This window comes from Podarcis erhardii (genome assembly GCF_964252035.2).
Source record: "Podarcis erhardii genome assembly, chromosome: 10".
NCBI lineage: Eukaryota > Metazoa > Chordata > Lepidosauria > Squamata > Lacertidae > Podarcis > Podarcis erhardii.
The window spans coordinates 34,932,442-34,949,996 of NC_138500.1; the positions used below are offsets into that span (position 1 = coordinate 34,932,442).

Consider the following 17,555-nt stretch of genomic DNA (forward strand, 5'->3'; position numbering starts at 1 on the left):
AAGTGGAACCGAGCACTGTAATAAGAGGAAACGAAACAAACTAGTGGACTCAAAGCCCAGTTTCTGTACCTTTCTGGATCAGCTTCAAAGCAAATTCCAGAATGGATTATATCAAGGAAGGTATCCTTCCTTGGCAGCCTTGCTTTTTCTTACAGCCTAGTATAGCCCTGCCAGTATTCCCAAACATGCAGCAGGTAAATTTATGAGACCAGTTGACATTATACAACTATTTTGGCTGCTTTAATCAAATTAAAACTTGATTAGTGGATTCATCTCCAGAGGGGCACCCAATTATAATCTGGATGGGTTGCATTGCCTAAACTATGCATTGTACACATGACTTTCAACATCACCTTTGTTGGCATAATCTATTTTGACATCTTTTCTGATGCTTCTAGGCTCCCTGCTTTGCTTTCAAAGCTGAAGCAATTCAGGCAGTACCAGAGCAGAGTGTATCCCAGGCCTTTGTAGCTAGCAGAAGTCAGCCACTCCATCTCCACAGCTCTCCCTCACTAGTCAGACAGCTCTTGAACAATCCTGACAGTCTGGGCAGCAGTGGGTTCTTAGGAGCAGAGGCCAAGTATTGCTCAATAATGACTCTACACTGTTACTAATAAGCCTCCCACTTCTCCCCTTCACGGTGTCCACAGCTTGTTTCCTTGAAATATAGTCCCCCATATAAATGACTGTTGGAACCACTAAGATCAGGCATAGGCAAACTCGGCCCTCCAGATGTTTTGGGACTACAACTCCCATCATCTCTGACCACAGGTCCTGTTAGCTAGGGATGATGGGAGTATTAGTCCCAAAACATCTGGAGGGCCGAGTTTGCCTATGCCTGACTTAGATCCTCAGAGGAAACCCTATTGGTGGCACTATATCTTACAGATTGCTATAGGGTCATGTGACCTGCAAGGTTGCATTTTACATGGTTGCCCCTGTAGTCTGGAACACACTTCCCTCTGTGATTTTCTCTGCAAGAGAAAAACCAGGAAGATTTTGACTGGGAGAGTATTCCAGAACCATGGCAGCACTGCAAGGCTCCTGTAACTTGTGCTCACTCACCAAATATCTTGAAATTGCACCAAGAGGAAGGTCTTCGACGATCTTAATTCTCAAGCAGGCCTATATGGGAGCAAACAGTCTCAAAGGTGACGTGATCCATCACATGATCAAATTTAAAAATACATATGTCATATTAAATATCCAATAACTTAGATTTTAAAATAATTTTTGAAGACACAAAAAGCAAGAATTTTATCCATAATTTATTTTTAAAGCTTATCACATTATTGAAGCATTAAACATGGCTTTATGTTGATGGTATATTTTAAGTGAAAATTTGACATTCTTAACCATAGGGCTTTTTTTGTTTTTTGTTTTGCTATTTACAATAAACAATCTCTATATACTTTATATATATTATACATATGTATGATATATAATATCTTCCCTCAAAAAAAAATGAAAACAAAGAGCTACCAGATATGTAATCAGTGTGTCTGATATACATGGTACTTCAATAGATGTTATAATAGCCATTGCTAAAGTACCCAGATTTTTTATGTCTATTTACTATTGGAAGTGTTGAAAAAGTGACAAGGAACATAATGCAAAAGAGTAGCAAACAGGCTGAAAAATAGTCCACGGTATATAAGTTTCTTGATTTTAAAAACTGGAGTTGCATGCTTGTTTAGAATGGCATACGAGTAGCAATCATATGCAGACTGCAAGATGATTTCACAGTAAAACTCCTTGACATGTTTTGTCCTGTTTGCTATGTCAGATTGTGGCATGCATTGAGGTTGCATCTTTTGTTCATTCTCTTGAAGGTAGTGTTCTCGTGGAACTGTAGTAAGCAAATGGAATATAGGTATCCTACCTGCAAATGTAAGCAGCAGCAGCAGCGACAACAAAAAATAGTATCCGGTCAGGAAAAGAGGAGACACAATTCATGTATGCAACCAAATAGCAAGGATATTGCATTATGTACAAACAAGTTGTGAGATTAAGCAAATGTGAATCTCTAACTGGATTCAAGGCCACAATTTTTGTCTTTGGGGGGACTGTAATTGGATTGCATGTATTTTAATCTGATGAAGGACAAAAGGGGAAACTTGTTGCTTAGAAAGAGGACTCATTATCAAACAATATGTCTCACTGTGAACAGTGGCAGCAACACATCCTTCAGACTGAGATTTATGTAAGCTCAAAAACACACAGTAATACAGTAAAAGGTAATTTTTGCTGGGCCAATAGAACAAATTATTTTATTTCTTCAATTTATATACCACCCTTCTTCATCTATAGGTCACAGGGTGGTTCAGAACACAAAAGTACATAATAATAAAAAGAACAAACAAAAATAAATTGCATTTTATTAAGCCAATGCAAAGATGTTTTCAGAAAACTTACCTTATAATCTATTCCTGTGTTTTATTGAACAAAACCTACATACCACTCTGAGAGTTTTTAATCACCAGGAAACCATACAAAAGGAGTAAACTGATGCTAGAAGTACCACAGGATGGACCTTGCATAACATAATGCAACACAATTTGTATTGTTGGTTACCTGAGTTATAATGGTAGGCTTTAACTCTCTTATTTCTCACCTTGCCTCCTATAGTTAAACTATTAGGCTTGGTACGGTTATGTTGAGCATTACTAGAATGGTAAAAAATATGCAACACAATTTTTAAACCCAGTGGCTGACTGGTAACACACTGCGAGCCAGAGGTTATCCACCCCAAGTAGTAGGATAGGCTAGCTATATTTTCAGACTTGTTATGTTCAAGCCCACAAAACAGTTACCTAAACTCTTGATTTTATTGAAGATTAGAGAGTTTCTCAAATTATCAGGGCAATTTGTTTCACACTGTTGAACTGACGTATCATTTAGAAATGCTCACCCAGCTTAGTTACGGCCACTCGTTGTGATAAGATTTCCCATTTTTCTTCCTTTCCTTCCGTTCCTTCTGTAGACGCTCCAGTTCTGCTTCATACATCATTTCCTGGATCAGATACTTTTCCCTTCTCATGCGATCCCTCAGATCTTTAGGAAGATCTGGGATTAAATAGGAAATCAAGTGTTTTATACAAAACACCAGGTGCTGTAGAAAACAAACAAACGTGTGTAAATTAAGCATAAAAGTTCAACAAGATATGGAATACTTTTAAATAAATACGCCTAGCTAAGAAAAATCTGTACAAATGCAGTCTTTGCAATTGCACCTCTATTTATGCATTCACGTTTTGGTCCATCTCTTAGGAGCACAGGAAACTGCCAAGTCTGACCACCAGCCCATCTGAGCTCAGTATTGTCAACATTACCTGGAAACAATTGGGACTGGCCCGTTTGATAGGAAAGCATAGTCTTTTTCGCTGAGATATATAACACATCCCAATACTTTTTTTTTCATATTTCCATTTTTACTTCCAACAATTCTGTTGAGCATAAGAATGATTAATACCAATAAAAAACACAACCTGTACTGTTTATTTTTCATACAGTACAGTAAGCCTGCAACTTGAAATCACAACCTTACATGGGCTGGGGGAAATAAATGAATGGGGAGCCACAGTTCTTTGCTCTCAGTTTATTTATATTTTTCCCCACCAGTGCACCCAGCAGGTATTCCTCACTTACCAGGCTTTGGTAAGGGAGTGTGAGGGCTCTTGCAATGTCCCACAGCCCTTGTGCCACCTTCCCAAAGCAGGGTAAGGTAAAGTGAAGTGCTGGGCTTTGGGAAGGAGGCATGAGGGATCTGGGACGCTGCCAGAGCCCTCTCACTGCCTTCCCAAAGCTGAGTAATGGAGGCATCTGACTTTGGAAAGCAGGTGGAAGAGCTCTGGGACACTGCCGAAGGAATTACTGGCTCCCAAACTGGGGGCTCTTCATTGGGACCACTCTGAGGAGTGAGCAGAAAGTTTTGGTTTTTTTTAAAAAAAATGTTTATTACTTTTAAACACTACAAAAAAAGAAAAAAGACAAAAGACAAAAAAACAATACAATACAATATAAAAACATTACACAACACTAACACCATAAACTAAACAAAACAAAAACACTTTAACACTCATCATACCATTTCAATGTCATTTCTTTCATTTACTTGTTTCAACGACCTCCTCACACCTCCCTTTTTGTATTCCACTTCTGTTGATTGTTTCAGCAATTCCTTTCCATCTTCCTCTGTTTTCTATCCTATAATTATCTTAACATATTCTAACCTAATTTTTCCCTAATACTCTAATAATCTATTTATACTTAATTCCTTATAACATTTCTACTAAAGCCATATAACTTCATTCCAACATTTTTCTAACATTCATTAATTTTACAATATTTCTATAAATAGTCTTTAAACTTTTTCCAGTCTTCTTCCACCGACTCTTCTCCCTGGTCTCGGATTCTGCCAGTCATTTCCGCCAGTTTCATATAGTCCATCAACCTGGTGATCTTCTGTCCGATGCTCTTAGCTCTTTTCCAAGTCCCTTTTGCAGATCTTCATATTTATACAAAAACTTTACTTTGTCTTCTACTGATCTTATTTTTATTTTCCTTCCTTTGAAGCTGAAGAGTAGACCTTGGGGAAACTCCCACCTGAAGATGATTTTATTCCTTCTCAGCAAGGCAGCCAAATCTCCGTAGTTAGACATAAGATCCAAAAGGTATTTCGGGGCGTCTTTAAAAATTTCCACTCTTGGCTGTTGTACTTCTAGGTTCTTCTGGTAGTGCCAACAGTCTCTTATTCTGTTCTTCTCTTTTTTCCCTCCTCTTCCAAGTCTGAAGGCCCTCACAGTTTTAATCTCTTCTTGACCCAAGTCCCAGTCCCAAAAATCAGCAAATTCCTGTGTGAGTAAATCTATCATACTTTCCTTCTCCAATTCAGGTAGGGCTCTGATCCTCAAATTCGTTTGTTTTTCTTTAAGCTCAATCATAGCAAGCGTCGACTTATGGTCATCCAGTTGCCTCTGTAAGGCTGGGACTCTCTCTCTCCAATTGTGTTACATCACGTTCAGCAGCAACGGCTTTCTCCCTAGCTTCCTCTGCAATCTGCCATGTCAAAGTAAATTCCTGTATCAATTTCTGGATGGTTTCTGTATTGATATTCACCTTTTGTCCCAAATTATTTATACTGTCTGTATTTAAATCGATTTTAGTAGTTGCAGCTTCCACTTTCGCATTTGTCACGTCTACTTACCTGTTAAGCTGTTCCAGTGAATCATTTGTCTTATTTAATGCAACCGCTAAGGCCTCTTCTATCGACATTCCTCTTGATTTTGAATATGCTGGTACAAAAGCAGTAGTAGAAGAAGCAGGGAGGCCTGATGTTGAGGCTCTCCTAGATTGCTGCCAAGTCCTCCCAAACCTTAATGTTTTTTCAAGAATTGACTGGTCAGTTTTTTCCTTTCCATTAACCATAACACTTAACTGATTCAAGGTCAGTCCCAAAGTCTCACAGTTTTTTATCTTGCAGCTGGAAATTCCCCCAGCCCAGCTCTTGTAACAGTTTCAAAGGCTTCCTCTAGAGGGAAACAGTTTCTATTTAAGTTAGTTAGTAATGTCCTTTTTTTAAACACAGCTCAAGCAATGAAGTTAGTTTCAATTTTCAGTTACTTTTACTCCTTTTTAAAAGCAGACGGAGACAGTAGAAACAATGTATTTCTCTTATTTGCTAGCTGTCAACGAACAATCGCTGTCAGTGAACGTTCCAAAAAACGTCAGTCCTGCTAGCAGCCCGTTTCCAGGGTCTGAGCGGTGGTATTTTAACTCTCTTTGCTCTCTCCCGCAGGCTTATTCAGTTCATAACTCCCCCCCCCCTTCTCCTGCCTCCAGGGGGGGGGGGTTTAATATTCTTTACTGATGGAAATTTAGTCCTTTACAATAGGCTTTCCAAAACTTCAGCTTGCAGCCTCATTGCTTCAGTCTATTTACAAAAGGGGAAGGCGGACTTCCTGTTTTGAACCTCCCCGTTACGATACCAAATTAAACGTTTAAAAATCCGATTCTCCCGCTTCAGCTCTACTCACGGGTAGTTACTTTAGAATCAAATTGTCCACAGGAAAAAGTCAGCGCTCTCCGGCAACAGCTATGCGGCTTCGCTCTGTGGAAGAAGCAGATGATTCGAAGCACTGCGCCGCTCACCCCACGTCACTCCGGACCCCCGAAACTGGGTTTCCCCGTGAGTAGGGGAGGCGCAAAAGGTGCCCGCCGAATCCCACGTTCACAGGCTTCTCCCGCCTGCGATTTTTTACGGGTCTCCGCCTTCGCCATGGCGGCCAGACCCAGATTCCCACGGGGCAAATTCCTCCCGATCAGAGGAATTCCGCCATTACCAGAGGCACCAACCCGGGAGTCGGAGTGTGCAGAAAGTTTAACCATGAGCTCAGGTTCAGATGTCGTGGTAAGCCAGACCCTTGGCAACGGAGGAAAAACAAGATGGGGGATGAGCAAACAGGCAGTAAGGACCCTGGTTGCCTCTTGGGCTACAGTGGCAGAGTTGCTGACCATATTAAAATCCAGGGCTACACCTTGGTAACCAACCAGGGCTTTTTTCAACAGGAACTCAGTTCCGGCACCTCTCAGGTGGGCACCATTGCCATTATAAGAGAACAAGGGAGGCGTTCATGGTGAGTTCCAGCACCCTTTTTTCTAGAAAAATTAACCTGGTGACCACTGTGCCTGAGCCATAGGAGAACTGCCTCTTAATGGAGGCAAGCTGAAAGATTTCAGTAAACTGCCTAAATAATTTAATAAGAAAAACTCTGGGGCTAATGGTGTCTCATATCCACTTTGAGAGTTTTTTCCTACAATCAAGGAATATAATTTTATGACATAAGTAGAATAAATAAAAAATATCCCACAATTTTTACTATTTAAGGTTGTTTTTATAGTATCTCTTCAAAAAGACATTCTCACCATATGCAACCATAATTCCCAATTCCCCTCCCACCACCAGCATTTCAAGCATCTATTTGGATAATCTTTGCTGTTACATACTGTCTGTTGCATAGCAGTTTTCTTTTATATTTATCTTCAAAGCAAACTTGTATGTCTCCCCACAGATAGTCTTATGTCTCACCCCCACTTAATCATGAATTCTTTTACTTGTTCTGATTAAGTATCGTATTTAAGAAGCAATTTCCAAATCTTTGACAGTTAATGGTCCTTATGATTTATCAGTAGTTTTTCAAATTATGTTAATTCTCTTTAAACTAGGATTGCCTCTTAATATTTATTTATAACTGAATTTATCTGAAAATATTCACAGCACGGTGGACTTTGCTGGTTTAAATAGTCTTTAATTTTTAATTATTCAGTCATGCCCCCACATTTTGGATTGCTGGAGTTTTCATTTCACAATAAAAATAATTATGTTGCAACAGCTTATTTGACAAAACTAGTCATAAACAGCATACTAACAATATGGGGAAATAGAAGTACAATATTTGATTAAATGCAAAATGGCATTAATTACTAATTATTCTTTTACCAAGAATTATACAATCCATTGACTACAAACATTTTAACAAGTTTCTGCCTAAGCACATAATACTAATTCTAAACCAAATATCCAGAATGCTAAGAAAAAGAGGATAATCATTATTTGATTTCCTTCCCTTTTCTGACAGTAAGAAAAGGGTGTTTTTAAAAATGAAGCATTTAGGTTACCTCACAAATTCAAAAACTGGGACTTGACCCTGAAACTGACCAGCATGCTACGTGCAATAAATCCTATGTTGTGCTGAGATCTGTTGCACAGAATCAACTAGGAGATCATTCTTTTTTCCTCATCTATAGGATGATAATAGATTTCAAAACCTAACATAAAGTTTGGAAGTCTGCAAAATTTGTTTTAGTCCTAAAACTTACCTCGAATACAATAATAAAAGCCAACCGTGCAGCTAAGACATGCCAAAACTGTAGCGTATAGCCGTAGGGCACTGGAGCATGAGGGGGGTCACGATAGTCTCTGTACCTAAGAACAAAACAAAACAGGAAGTTAGCCTTGTCCATCTCAGTGCAATGAATGCCAGGCCATAAATGCAAGAACATTCTGCCCTAGGTCTGTTGGCATCGGCATCTGAGTAGGCAACGTGAAAACAAAATGGTGGACTAGGTGGGCCTTTGGCTTCATCCAGCCAGGTTCTTCTTATTTTCTTACATAAGAAATAAGACTTCAATAGACAGGCAAAGAAGTGCCAACCCTGCACATCTGAAGGAGTTCAACCTATGCATGAGGCTCCTCTAGGGCTACAGTTGTCTTTTTCACTCCACTTCTGCCCTCCTGAGCACACAGTGCTCTGGTTCTATACCACCAATTGAGGGAGAGAAAAGAAGCAGATAGACAGTGAGGATCTGGAAGCAGAACTGCTTCTGGACCCAGGATTCTGTTCTGAGGACTGCTGTCTGTCACCATACATTTGTCAGGTTGCAGTGTCTGTTGAAACCATGTCCTCCTCTTACATATCTGAGTAAGGAAACTTAGCAACAGTGCAAAATAAACTATGTTTAATCTACATGAACACAAACAACCCCGTTTTCCAATATCTTTGTCTAGACAACTATTGAAGTGCAAAAAAGCAGCAACAAATAGCAATAGGATAAAAAATCTCATAGAATCTTTCAACTTTGCACATAATAACTGAGCAGGATAAATGGCCATGCTCTTTCAATTCCTTCCTCCCTTCCTCCTCCACCACCCAGATTCTGTTTCCTCACCTCCTCCATTGTTTTCTGGGTTTAATGTCGGAAGAGACAGTAGCTGTTAGTGCTGTGCTGTATTTTCGCAGGCTGAGAAATTATAGGGGTTACAATCCCTGCCTTCAAAATTTAAAGCCAGAAAGTGGAGAATACAGTGGTGGGACAGGTCTATAGCCATCTCAGGAATTCATGGAAGAAGAATTTAACTGCAGACTTCCTGATTCATAGCTCAAGCTCCTGGGCAGCTGTGAATGGTGCAGTGGGGTGGTAGCACTTGCCTGACCGCCCCCCCGTCGGTGGGTTCCTGCTGCTTACCTGGAGGGAAAGTGGAGTGGAGGGCGGGAGCTCCTACGATTCACTAGCTATACTGATACTAATAATACCAACAGAATAGAGATTAATATTCACATGGCAGTAGTTCTGCATATATTTCTTTACCTGCAATATTTTAACGGCGTGCCGGAGAACTCACTTCCATTTGATGATGGTTCTGAACGATGTTCAAAATCGTACACTAGAAAAACTGATAAACTTGCATTAACGTAGCCAACCATACACCTGGGAAACAAGAATTTTTCCATTTAGTACATTCAGTCTTTTAACTTTAGGCTTGTTTCAAAACATGGTATGTTGATGGGGGCGGGGGCAAGGAACACTTCCATCTGTGAGCCAAACATATTAGAAACAAGAGTTAATAAAATCAACATTCCAGCCAAGTGTGACTGATGATCACTTATGGATCAGTATTACTAACACTTATAACAGTTCTGTAAGCAAAGCGCAACCACCAACTTTGGGGAATAAAAACTCTACTGAAGTTCTGAAATATTTATATTTTATATTTCTTTCAGCAAAAGAATGCCACAGTAAATTATACTTTGTCCTATCTTGGTCCTGAGTCAGCTTCGAGAAGACCTGCATATTCCCACTTTAAAGGCAAGCTGGCATGAACAGAACAGGCTGAAAACCCTTACACAGTACATTTCTAAATTTCTCTCTCTCTATTTTGTTGTGCTGGCAAAAGAAAGGAGACAGGAAAAAGCAAACCTTCAAATGCCCTGCAGTGATACACAACTTTAGGAAGCCTGACAACTCAGAAATCAGACCCAACTCATTATGGAAACAGAGCATTTATTTCTTCTCCAACATGTACCAAAGTGCCAAATCCTTGACAAGCTAATGAGTTAGTAGCGCTGTCAATCACAAGTTGTAACTTTAACTGTTCATTTTCTGCCACTATGACAAAACTACAATGACGTCCAAAATATAGCAAAAATATAACATCAACAAATTCATTCCTGTGCACAAAAAAATGAAAATGTAATACATTTGAATGCTTAATGGAAGTTACCCTTTGTGAAACATGGCTTAGCTCACTAGGTTAAGGTGTTAAGGCATCCAGGAGGAACACAGTTCCCAGCACATAACGCCAATGAAACGAAGGGTAAACTTTTGAAATAGAAAAATAGCAACAGCATCAGTACTATGTCTTTCTGTCTTATTATACACCACACTATGGAAGCTTCAGTCAACTCAGTTTGCATTTAAATTATCATGGGATGGCTAAAACTTGCAGTAGTAGACCCTAAACATATGTTCTGGAAAAACTACAGGAAATGGCAGGAGACTCTCTTTCCATTCCTCAAAGAGAGCTTCTGGGAGTAATATCTTATTGTTATATTTATTGTTTCCCACAAAATATCAAACAACAAATCCTTTGGTAATTGGCTGATTTTGTCTCCTATTACTCTTTGGCTTACTTCCACTATTGTCTTCCAAAATTGATGCATAATTTAGCAGGACCACCAGATATGTAGAAAATCTGCATTGAGAGCATTACACACTACCAAGATTTTTGTACTTTGCAGAACTTATAATAGCATTGGTACAAAACTTTGTATTGCTGTAGTTTTTCCCTATTTATCGCTGCATTAGGCAAAAGGACTTTTTTTTTTATCTTGTTCCTTATGTTCTTTGAAGCCAAACAGGAGTACAAAAGGCTGGATGAACTTTCAAGAGATGCTCGTGGAAGGCACTAAGTTATGGAGATCTGGGCGCAATCCATACTGAAATCCCTTATGTTTTTGAGGCATCGCGGTACTGACATTTTCCACCAATGCAATTGCCACTCAAGAGGCACACTATATGGAACACACTGCTGAATCTCATTTGCTTATAATGCATTCTGTGCTACATGCCACCACAAAGGGCAATAAATACGTGGGAGGATCTTTATCACAAAACTCTATGGCAACCATCACTGCAGTTAGTTGTAACTGCGGTGCTTGAAAGTTCATTGCGTGGACAGGCGGAGTCCCCAGATCCCACGCGGTCCCCCCCGTCATGTGGAATAACGACTCAAGACAACGTGCTATGGGATTAAATTGGCCACAACTTTATTAAATTTCAAATGTGGGTAGACCTTGGCTCAGGCATTGGGCGTTCTCCCTCCCCAGTCCCCAGCCGGGGACCTAGGGAGCATCAGGGTTATCCAGTGTGTGTGTGTGGGGGGGGATGGGCCGGCTCTGGAGAACATATGTTCAAGCAGAGATAGCCACCCCCGTTACGCCGCCGCCGCAGGAGACAGCAATGACGACCTTTCGGCGTACGGTCAAAGCCTCCCTTCAGAAACCCCTTTAACGGGGAACCCTGGTATCACCGCCGCAAAGAAGAAGATGGACTAAAGGATTCCGCCCAAGGCCTGATACCGCCAAAGTTGTGACGTTTTGCTACGGGAAAGGTGAAACCTGCCAATGCAGGGAAATTCCTTTCCGGCCCTTTAACAGCGACCTTAACGTAGCAGCGCCTGCATACCTGTGAAGAAAAGCTAACCTGCAAAACCTGTGAAGAAAAATTAACCTGCAAAATAAGACATTAACTGAGGGTGGGTAGGGCGGGAGAAGCTCTGGAGCCAAGTGAGGATTCCCAGGTAAGATCCTCCCTCTATTGTGTGGGCAGGTAATCCCTCCCCTACCTGGCCTGGTCTCCTTGGCAACACCTCCCCCAGGTGGGATTGGACAATTGACTGAGGTAGGCGGTGACCTCTAGGTATCCCACCTGAGGGAGGCAAAGCCAAGCCTATGCTGTTGGAGCCGCTTCAGATCTAGGGGCTGCGCGCGTCCACGCAAAGGGCGCCCCCCGTTTTAAGCGGGGAGCGATCATTCTTAAAAACAACAACTCAGGTACATGCTTGTGTTAATCCAAGTTAATAGAGAGACCACCCTCTGAATTACTTTGCACAAGGGTGAATAAGAAACTGCAAACACACACCCCTCAGATAAGGATGTGGATGTGGGTAGACCACAATTGCATTTCCCCTCCCCATGAATAGTACAAGTTGCATGGGAAAGGCTATTTAAGTTAAGCATAGGTGCCTACTAAAAAGCAGCATTAAAAAAAAGCCATCCAGTTGTTGCAGCATAAAACTTCCTTTCCATAGGTCCACTCCCATCCAGCTGATGGGATAGAGAGAGATGATGATGAAGAAGGATGCCAAGCAAGTTCTGTAGGATCAAAGTCTCTTCCACTTATAACAAAAGCAGCACACAATGGGTTTGACTGGAAATCCACAGCAAAAGAGTGATGCAATAGGTAGAAAGGTGGTTACAAAAATCATTTTAAAAAATAGCCTGAGAAGTCATGGAATCAAGAAGTTATTATTACAGGTTGGGGGCATGTACTGTGAGCCTCCTGAGCAAGCAAGAAGCAACAGCATCACACAAAAAATGCTCGTGTAGATTGGGCCTGGGATGAACTTACTTCATGTTTCTATAATTAAAACTTACTTTTGTCCAGCCTCCCCTTGACCAGCGCATGGTCCATATTTGTAAGCGTAAACAAGCCGAGGGATGAAATCCGAAGTTACAGCAATAACAAATGCATTTGTGATAACTGAAAGAATTCCTATGCCTTCCAAAATTCCATACCAGATTCCTGTGTAATAAAGAAAATGCTGTGTTAGTTCCAGGAACAACAGAAGAAATATCATTTCAAATGCAAATACAGTTGCACCTTATTAGTACAAATGCCATATAATGTTGGTTCTAAATTTGCAAGGCACCTGTTTTTTAGTGCGGCGGCAGCTATGCTTTGAAACTCTCTGCCTATTGACATTAAGCTGGCGATCTTGCTATATTGTTTTAAATACTCACTGAAAGCTTTTTTAAAAAAACCTTTAACGAGGTTTATAGGCCACTTAATCATAAAACTCTCCAAAGAAATAACATAAATAAAAATATTTACTACTTAATAGGCACATAGGAAGCTGATTTATACCAAATCAGATCACTGATCCATCTAACTCAGTATTATCAACACCGGGGTCACCAGCCTTTTTGGACTATAGGGAACATTTTGAATTTTGAGAGAGTGTAATGGGCAGCCCATACCATACCAAAATGGTGTGTGGCAAAACACAAAATGGCCATTCTGCATAGGGCTTTGTAACACCAGTACTGTATCATGAACCTAGCATGGTAGCTACTGTATTTTCCCGTTTATAAGATGGAGGTTCTTTTATTTTAAAATTATGCTTAAAATTGGTGGGCATCTTATACATGGATAGTGGAGAGGTGGGACGGGCGATTGGTGGCTGCCGCAAGCAGGAGATTGTCAGTGGCGTTTTTGTTGGTGATTGGTGGATTCGGCAAGGTCCGCTGGCTATTTGCTACTGTACGTGGCGATTGCTGCTTGCTAATGATTGGTTGGTGCATCACTGTGCATGTGATTGGCTGTTTTGGTCCTGCAGGTGAGCTATTTTCAGCAAAGCCCCCCCCCTCCAAAGTTAAATAAGTCTGGGCAATCCCCCCCTTGAAAAAAGCTCAGCAACTATGGGCAATCTCCCCCCCCCCAAAAAAAAAGCTCTTTCAGCAGTGGTGTAACATGATGGTGATAGTCTACCCTAAAGAGCAGTCAAGTCTCAACATTTTGCACTAGATGCAGATTCTGGGGCAACCTTAGGGGCAGCCCCACAGAGGGAGCATTACAGCAGTCCAACCTAGAGAGCAACTGAATATATGAGCAGATTGTGGCATTGAGCAGACACTTGAAATTCATAGTGGTAAACAGCTTACCTATATCTTTGGCTCTAGAAGCTAATGGTCGCCTCCACTGTGTAACAAATTTGTATGCATCAAGCCGGATTTCAATAATATTGTTAAGTAAGGCCAGAAGTGGAGCAAGTGGAAAAGCTGCCACAAAGATGGTTGTGAATCCAAACTGAAGAACTGTGAAAGGGTGAGAATGAGGGACACACTCAGCCACACACTGGAAAACAACCCAAAATTAGAGTGCTGACTTTGGATATATCTGCACCATTGATCCATCTTAACTTGTCCCTTGTTATCAAAATTTTCGGCATATTTGTTCTTGAGCTTTAATGAACATGAGAGGCAAATGGAAGACCTGGGTTCCCACTATGCTTTCTGTATGGTAAATTTACTTGTTTTTTAACCCATGACTTCATTGAGTAAGGAGAAGCACAGGCGATGGCTAAGCAGAAGCTCTCCAAATGTTGTTAGATTCTAACTCCCAAACAGCCCCAGCCAGCATGACCAATGGTCAGTGACAATGGGACTTGTAGTCCAACGAAGTCTGGAAGGCCACAGGTTAGTGACTCTGGTGTTGTGCCTACTGTTTCATGTAGTTTATTTAAGTGTTTAAATATCCCTGCCAGCTTGCATTCCAACTTACAACTCAAAATTTCAAGCTAGATCCAAAACACATTGCAAGGCCTTGAGTGTGGGAGATAATTAAAACAAGAATTGTTTTACTCCACTGCAGCACCTTGTGCCGTATTGTTGACTCCATATGGAAGTGAACAAATCACCATTCCCAGAATTGGACGATTGTCCTAAAGTAATAGACTGCAACTCAATGCTCTCCATATATTTTGGACTACAACACCCATCAGTCCCAGTCAGCATGGACAATGGTCAGGTATGATGGGAACTGTAGTCCACAACACATAGAGGGCACCTGGTTGGGGAAGGCTGTCCTAAGCTATATTTGTCCTAGTCTAAGGCAATAATAATTTTATAGACTACATGCAGTAATGCTCTGGATTGTTATACTAAAATAATACATTCTTGTTGTTTGGAAGTAGTGGAATGAAGCATGATATACAGTGGTACCTCGGTTTAAGAACAGTCCTGTTTACGAACTATTCTGTATAAGAACTCCACAAAACTGGAAGTAGTGTCCCAGTTTGCGAACTTTACCTCAGTCTAAGAACAGAATCTGAATGGTGGAAGGGCACCGGCAGCAGGAGGCCTCAATAGGGAAATGGAACGGATTAAATTCATAAACCGAGGTACCACTGTATAAATGACCGTGATGAAGCAATTTATGCATAGAGTTCTTCATACTCATTTCTAGATATTCATCGAAGAGTCCATAGGCATTCATAGGCTGAAGGTTGTAGTCTTTCTCCCACTGTGGGAAGCTTGCTTTTCGCAGTGAACCGTGCTCCTGTCGCAATCTTCTTCTGGTCCACCAGTTCTGAATTAACCTGCATATGTAGGGGGGAAATGCCATTTTTTCTAACCAACTGATTTCAACATTGTCATCTGCCTCTCCACCACCATGCCATACTTGTGTTTGCAGAACAGGACAGTTAGTGGTTCCACTCTACTCCTGTTAGTCCATATATCAGACATCCTGCTGTTTGGGGTCCACCCTACTCCTGTTAGTCCATATATCAGATATCCTGCTGTTTGGGGTATCTGCACACTATTTGGATCAATAAGGTTATATAAGGAGAGGATGAAAAATGCTGGAAGGTCTGCAGGAATTCAAGTGCCATGAGTAACTCATAAATATCAGGCACAAAGTCTGTTATGTGACAACCTTCAGGTTCCACAATATCCATTAAAAAAAATAAGTGGGGTTCGAGTCAGACGAGTCCAAATGCAATTTTGTCCTTTGTCTCTGTTTATTGTATTAAAAGAGATTGAACAGCAAAGTTAGTTAGAACTCTTAGGAAATGTTACAAATTAACACACCAAGCAATTCATGACACAGACATGTTTTTGTGATGCACAGCTGATTGTGTAGATTAATAGCCTTTGTTGACCACAAACCAATGTTGTTACCTCCAGATAATATAAAAGGAAAAAAGAGACTACATACACGTTTTAGTCTGATTGATTGGTTTGTGTAACTCCCATTGCAAAGGACAGAGCTAATTGTCTGAACTAATCAGAAGAGGAAGTGTGTTCAGATGTGTGGGGTTCCTTTAAAAAGGGTGTATTTGTGAGGACTGAATGTTCAGTATGCTAGGAAGCAGAGATAAGTAGGGAAGCTAATAACTACAGTACATGTTGTCTGCTAACAAGTGAACCAAGTGCTGATGCAATAGGTACAACTCAGGACATTATACAGGAAGCCATAAAAGATTTATAAGTTACTCTGTGCAACATACACAGCTGCCCTTACTTGGAAATAAATCCCACTGAAATTAGTGAGACATCCTTCTTAAGTATACAGGGCTAAGACTGGGCTGTCAGTCTCCAAGCCAAAAGCATGGTTTCTAAAGCATAGATGTATAAATCAGCTTACTTATTTCAACAGGATTTTAACTGAAGCACTACTAGGTCCTACTACTTCTAAAATCAGCAGTATTGATTTAGTGATGTAAAATATTTCAATCCATTTTCTATATAAGGAGTTTTGAGCTATTCAATTATTTGTCATTTTGATGTTGGGTATTATTTATACCATTATTTATACCATGTGTATGTTTTAATCAGTTAATTACAACATATTTCATTTTATTGTATAAAACACAGGTGAATGGGTTCTATCTGCTCTTCTCAGAGCACTTTCCCTCCTATCTCTGTTTTTGAAGGGGGGTGGGAAGAATGAATTTTATAGTACTATATAAATAATCTGCTTGCAAAACCATAGATAACAAGGCAAACCTATCTAGCTACCTATCTATCAAGCTTCTCTTTCAGATACTCCTTTTGTAAGGTCAAATCTTTCACAGAATAGTCCTGCTACAATGACCTTATCCAAAGTAGAATGGCTATCAGACAAATACACGAATGAACAAGGTGCATCACATAAAAGATACGTGCCAATCATGGTTTAGCACCCCATCAGTTAAAAACAAGGATTTTAAAAAATAAAATAAAATCCCACAGTTACTTACGGGTAGCCTAGTTCCATGAAGTTGTTCCAAGTCTGCTTTAGCACCATTATAATACCCATTTGCATACAGAGATCTATAAGGCATCCACTAGGGTGGCACTGTAGGGGGAGGAGGGAGGGGGCAAGGGAGCAAACAATGGGGCGTCAAAGAGTAAAAATAGCTTGCATATTAAATTTATATTACAAAACATGTTCAACGTTCAGTGACAATGTAATCCTATACATGGTTACTCAGAAGTAATTCCTATAAAAGCCGCAGGGAACCTCCAATCCGCAGGCCTAATTAGGCGCAGCAGGCCTTGTCATTTGGACCATGAGGCCATTTTGGTCAAGCCATGTCCATTGGCCGACACCGAATGTCACATTTGGAAGGTCAGGCTGAAAGGGATTTCACACGCGTATGCACATATCACATCCACACCTTATATTTAAAGTGTGTGGCTTCTCCCAAAGAACCCCCAGTGTCCATTAAGGGCCCTGGAAATTGTGGCTCTGTGAGGAGTAAACTACAGTTGTCAGGATTCTTTGGAGGAAGCCATGTGTTTTATATTGTCTGGTGTGGATATGACCATATCTGTGCTGTATCTAATGGCTGGTTCAAATATTTAGTTGCTGAACAGTTACATTTCTTCCATACAACCATTCATAGAAGCCAACTCCTAGGGGCCATGGGGGCAATAAAATAATTGAGGGGG

At 40.6% G+C, this 17,555-nt stretch overlaps 1 protein-coding gene across 2 annotated transcripts in view; it reads right to left on the reverse strand.

Moving 5' to 3' along the window:
- Positions 1-1,251: 1,251 nt before the first annotated feature.
- Positions 1,252-17,555, reverse strand: part of ANO4 (anoctamin 4) — a 154,451-nt gene continuing 138,147 nt past the window's right edge. For both annotated transcript variants that reach the window (XM_081878227.1, XM_081878228.1), the window contains 8 exons: positions 16,862-16,959; positions 15,075-15,217; positions 13,782-13,934; positions 12,495-12,642; positions 9,148-9,267; positions 7,879-7,984; positions 2,912-3,112; positions 1,252-1,882 (listed from right to left, as the gene is read on the reverse strand). In XM_081878227.1, coding sequence (XP_081734353.1) covers positions 2,921-3,112; positions 7,879-7,984; positions 9,148-9,267; positions 12,495-12,642; positions 13,782-13,934; positions 15,075-15,217; positions 16,862-16,959 — 960 coding nt within the window. In that variant the 3' untranslated portion in view covers positions 1,252-1,882; positions 2,912-2,920. The remainder of the gene's footprint in view (positions 1,883-2,911; positions 3,113-7,878; positions 7,985-9,147; positions 9,268-12,494; positions 12,643-13,781; positions 13,935-15,074; positions 15,218-16,861; positions 16,960-17,555) is intronic.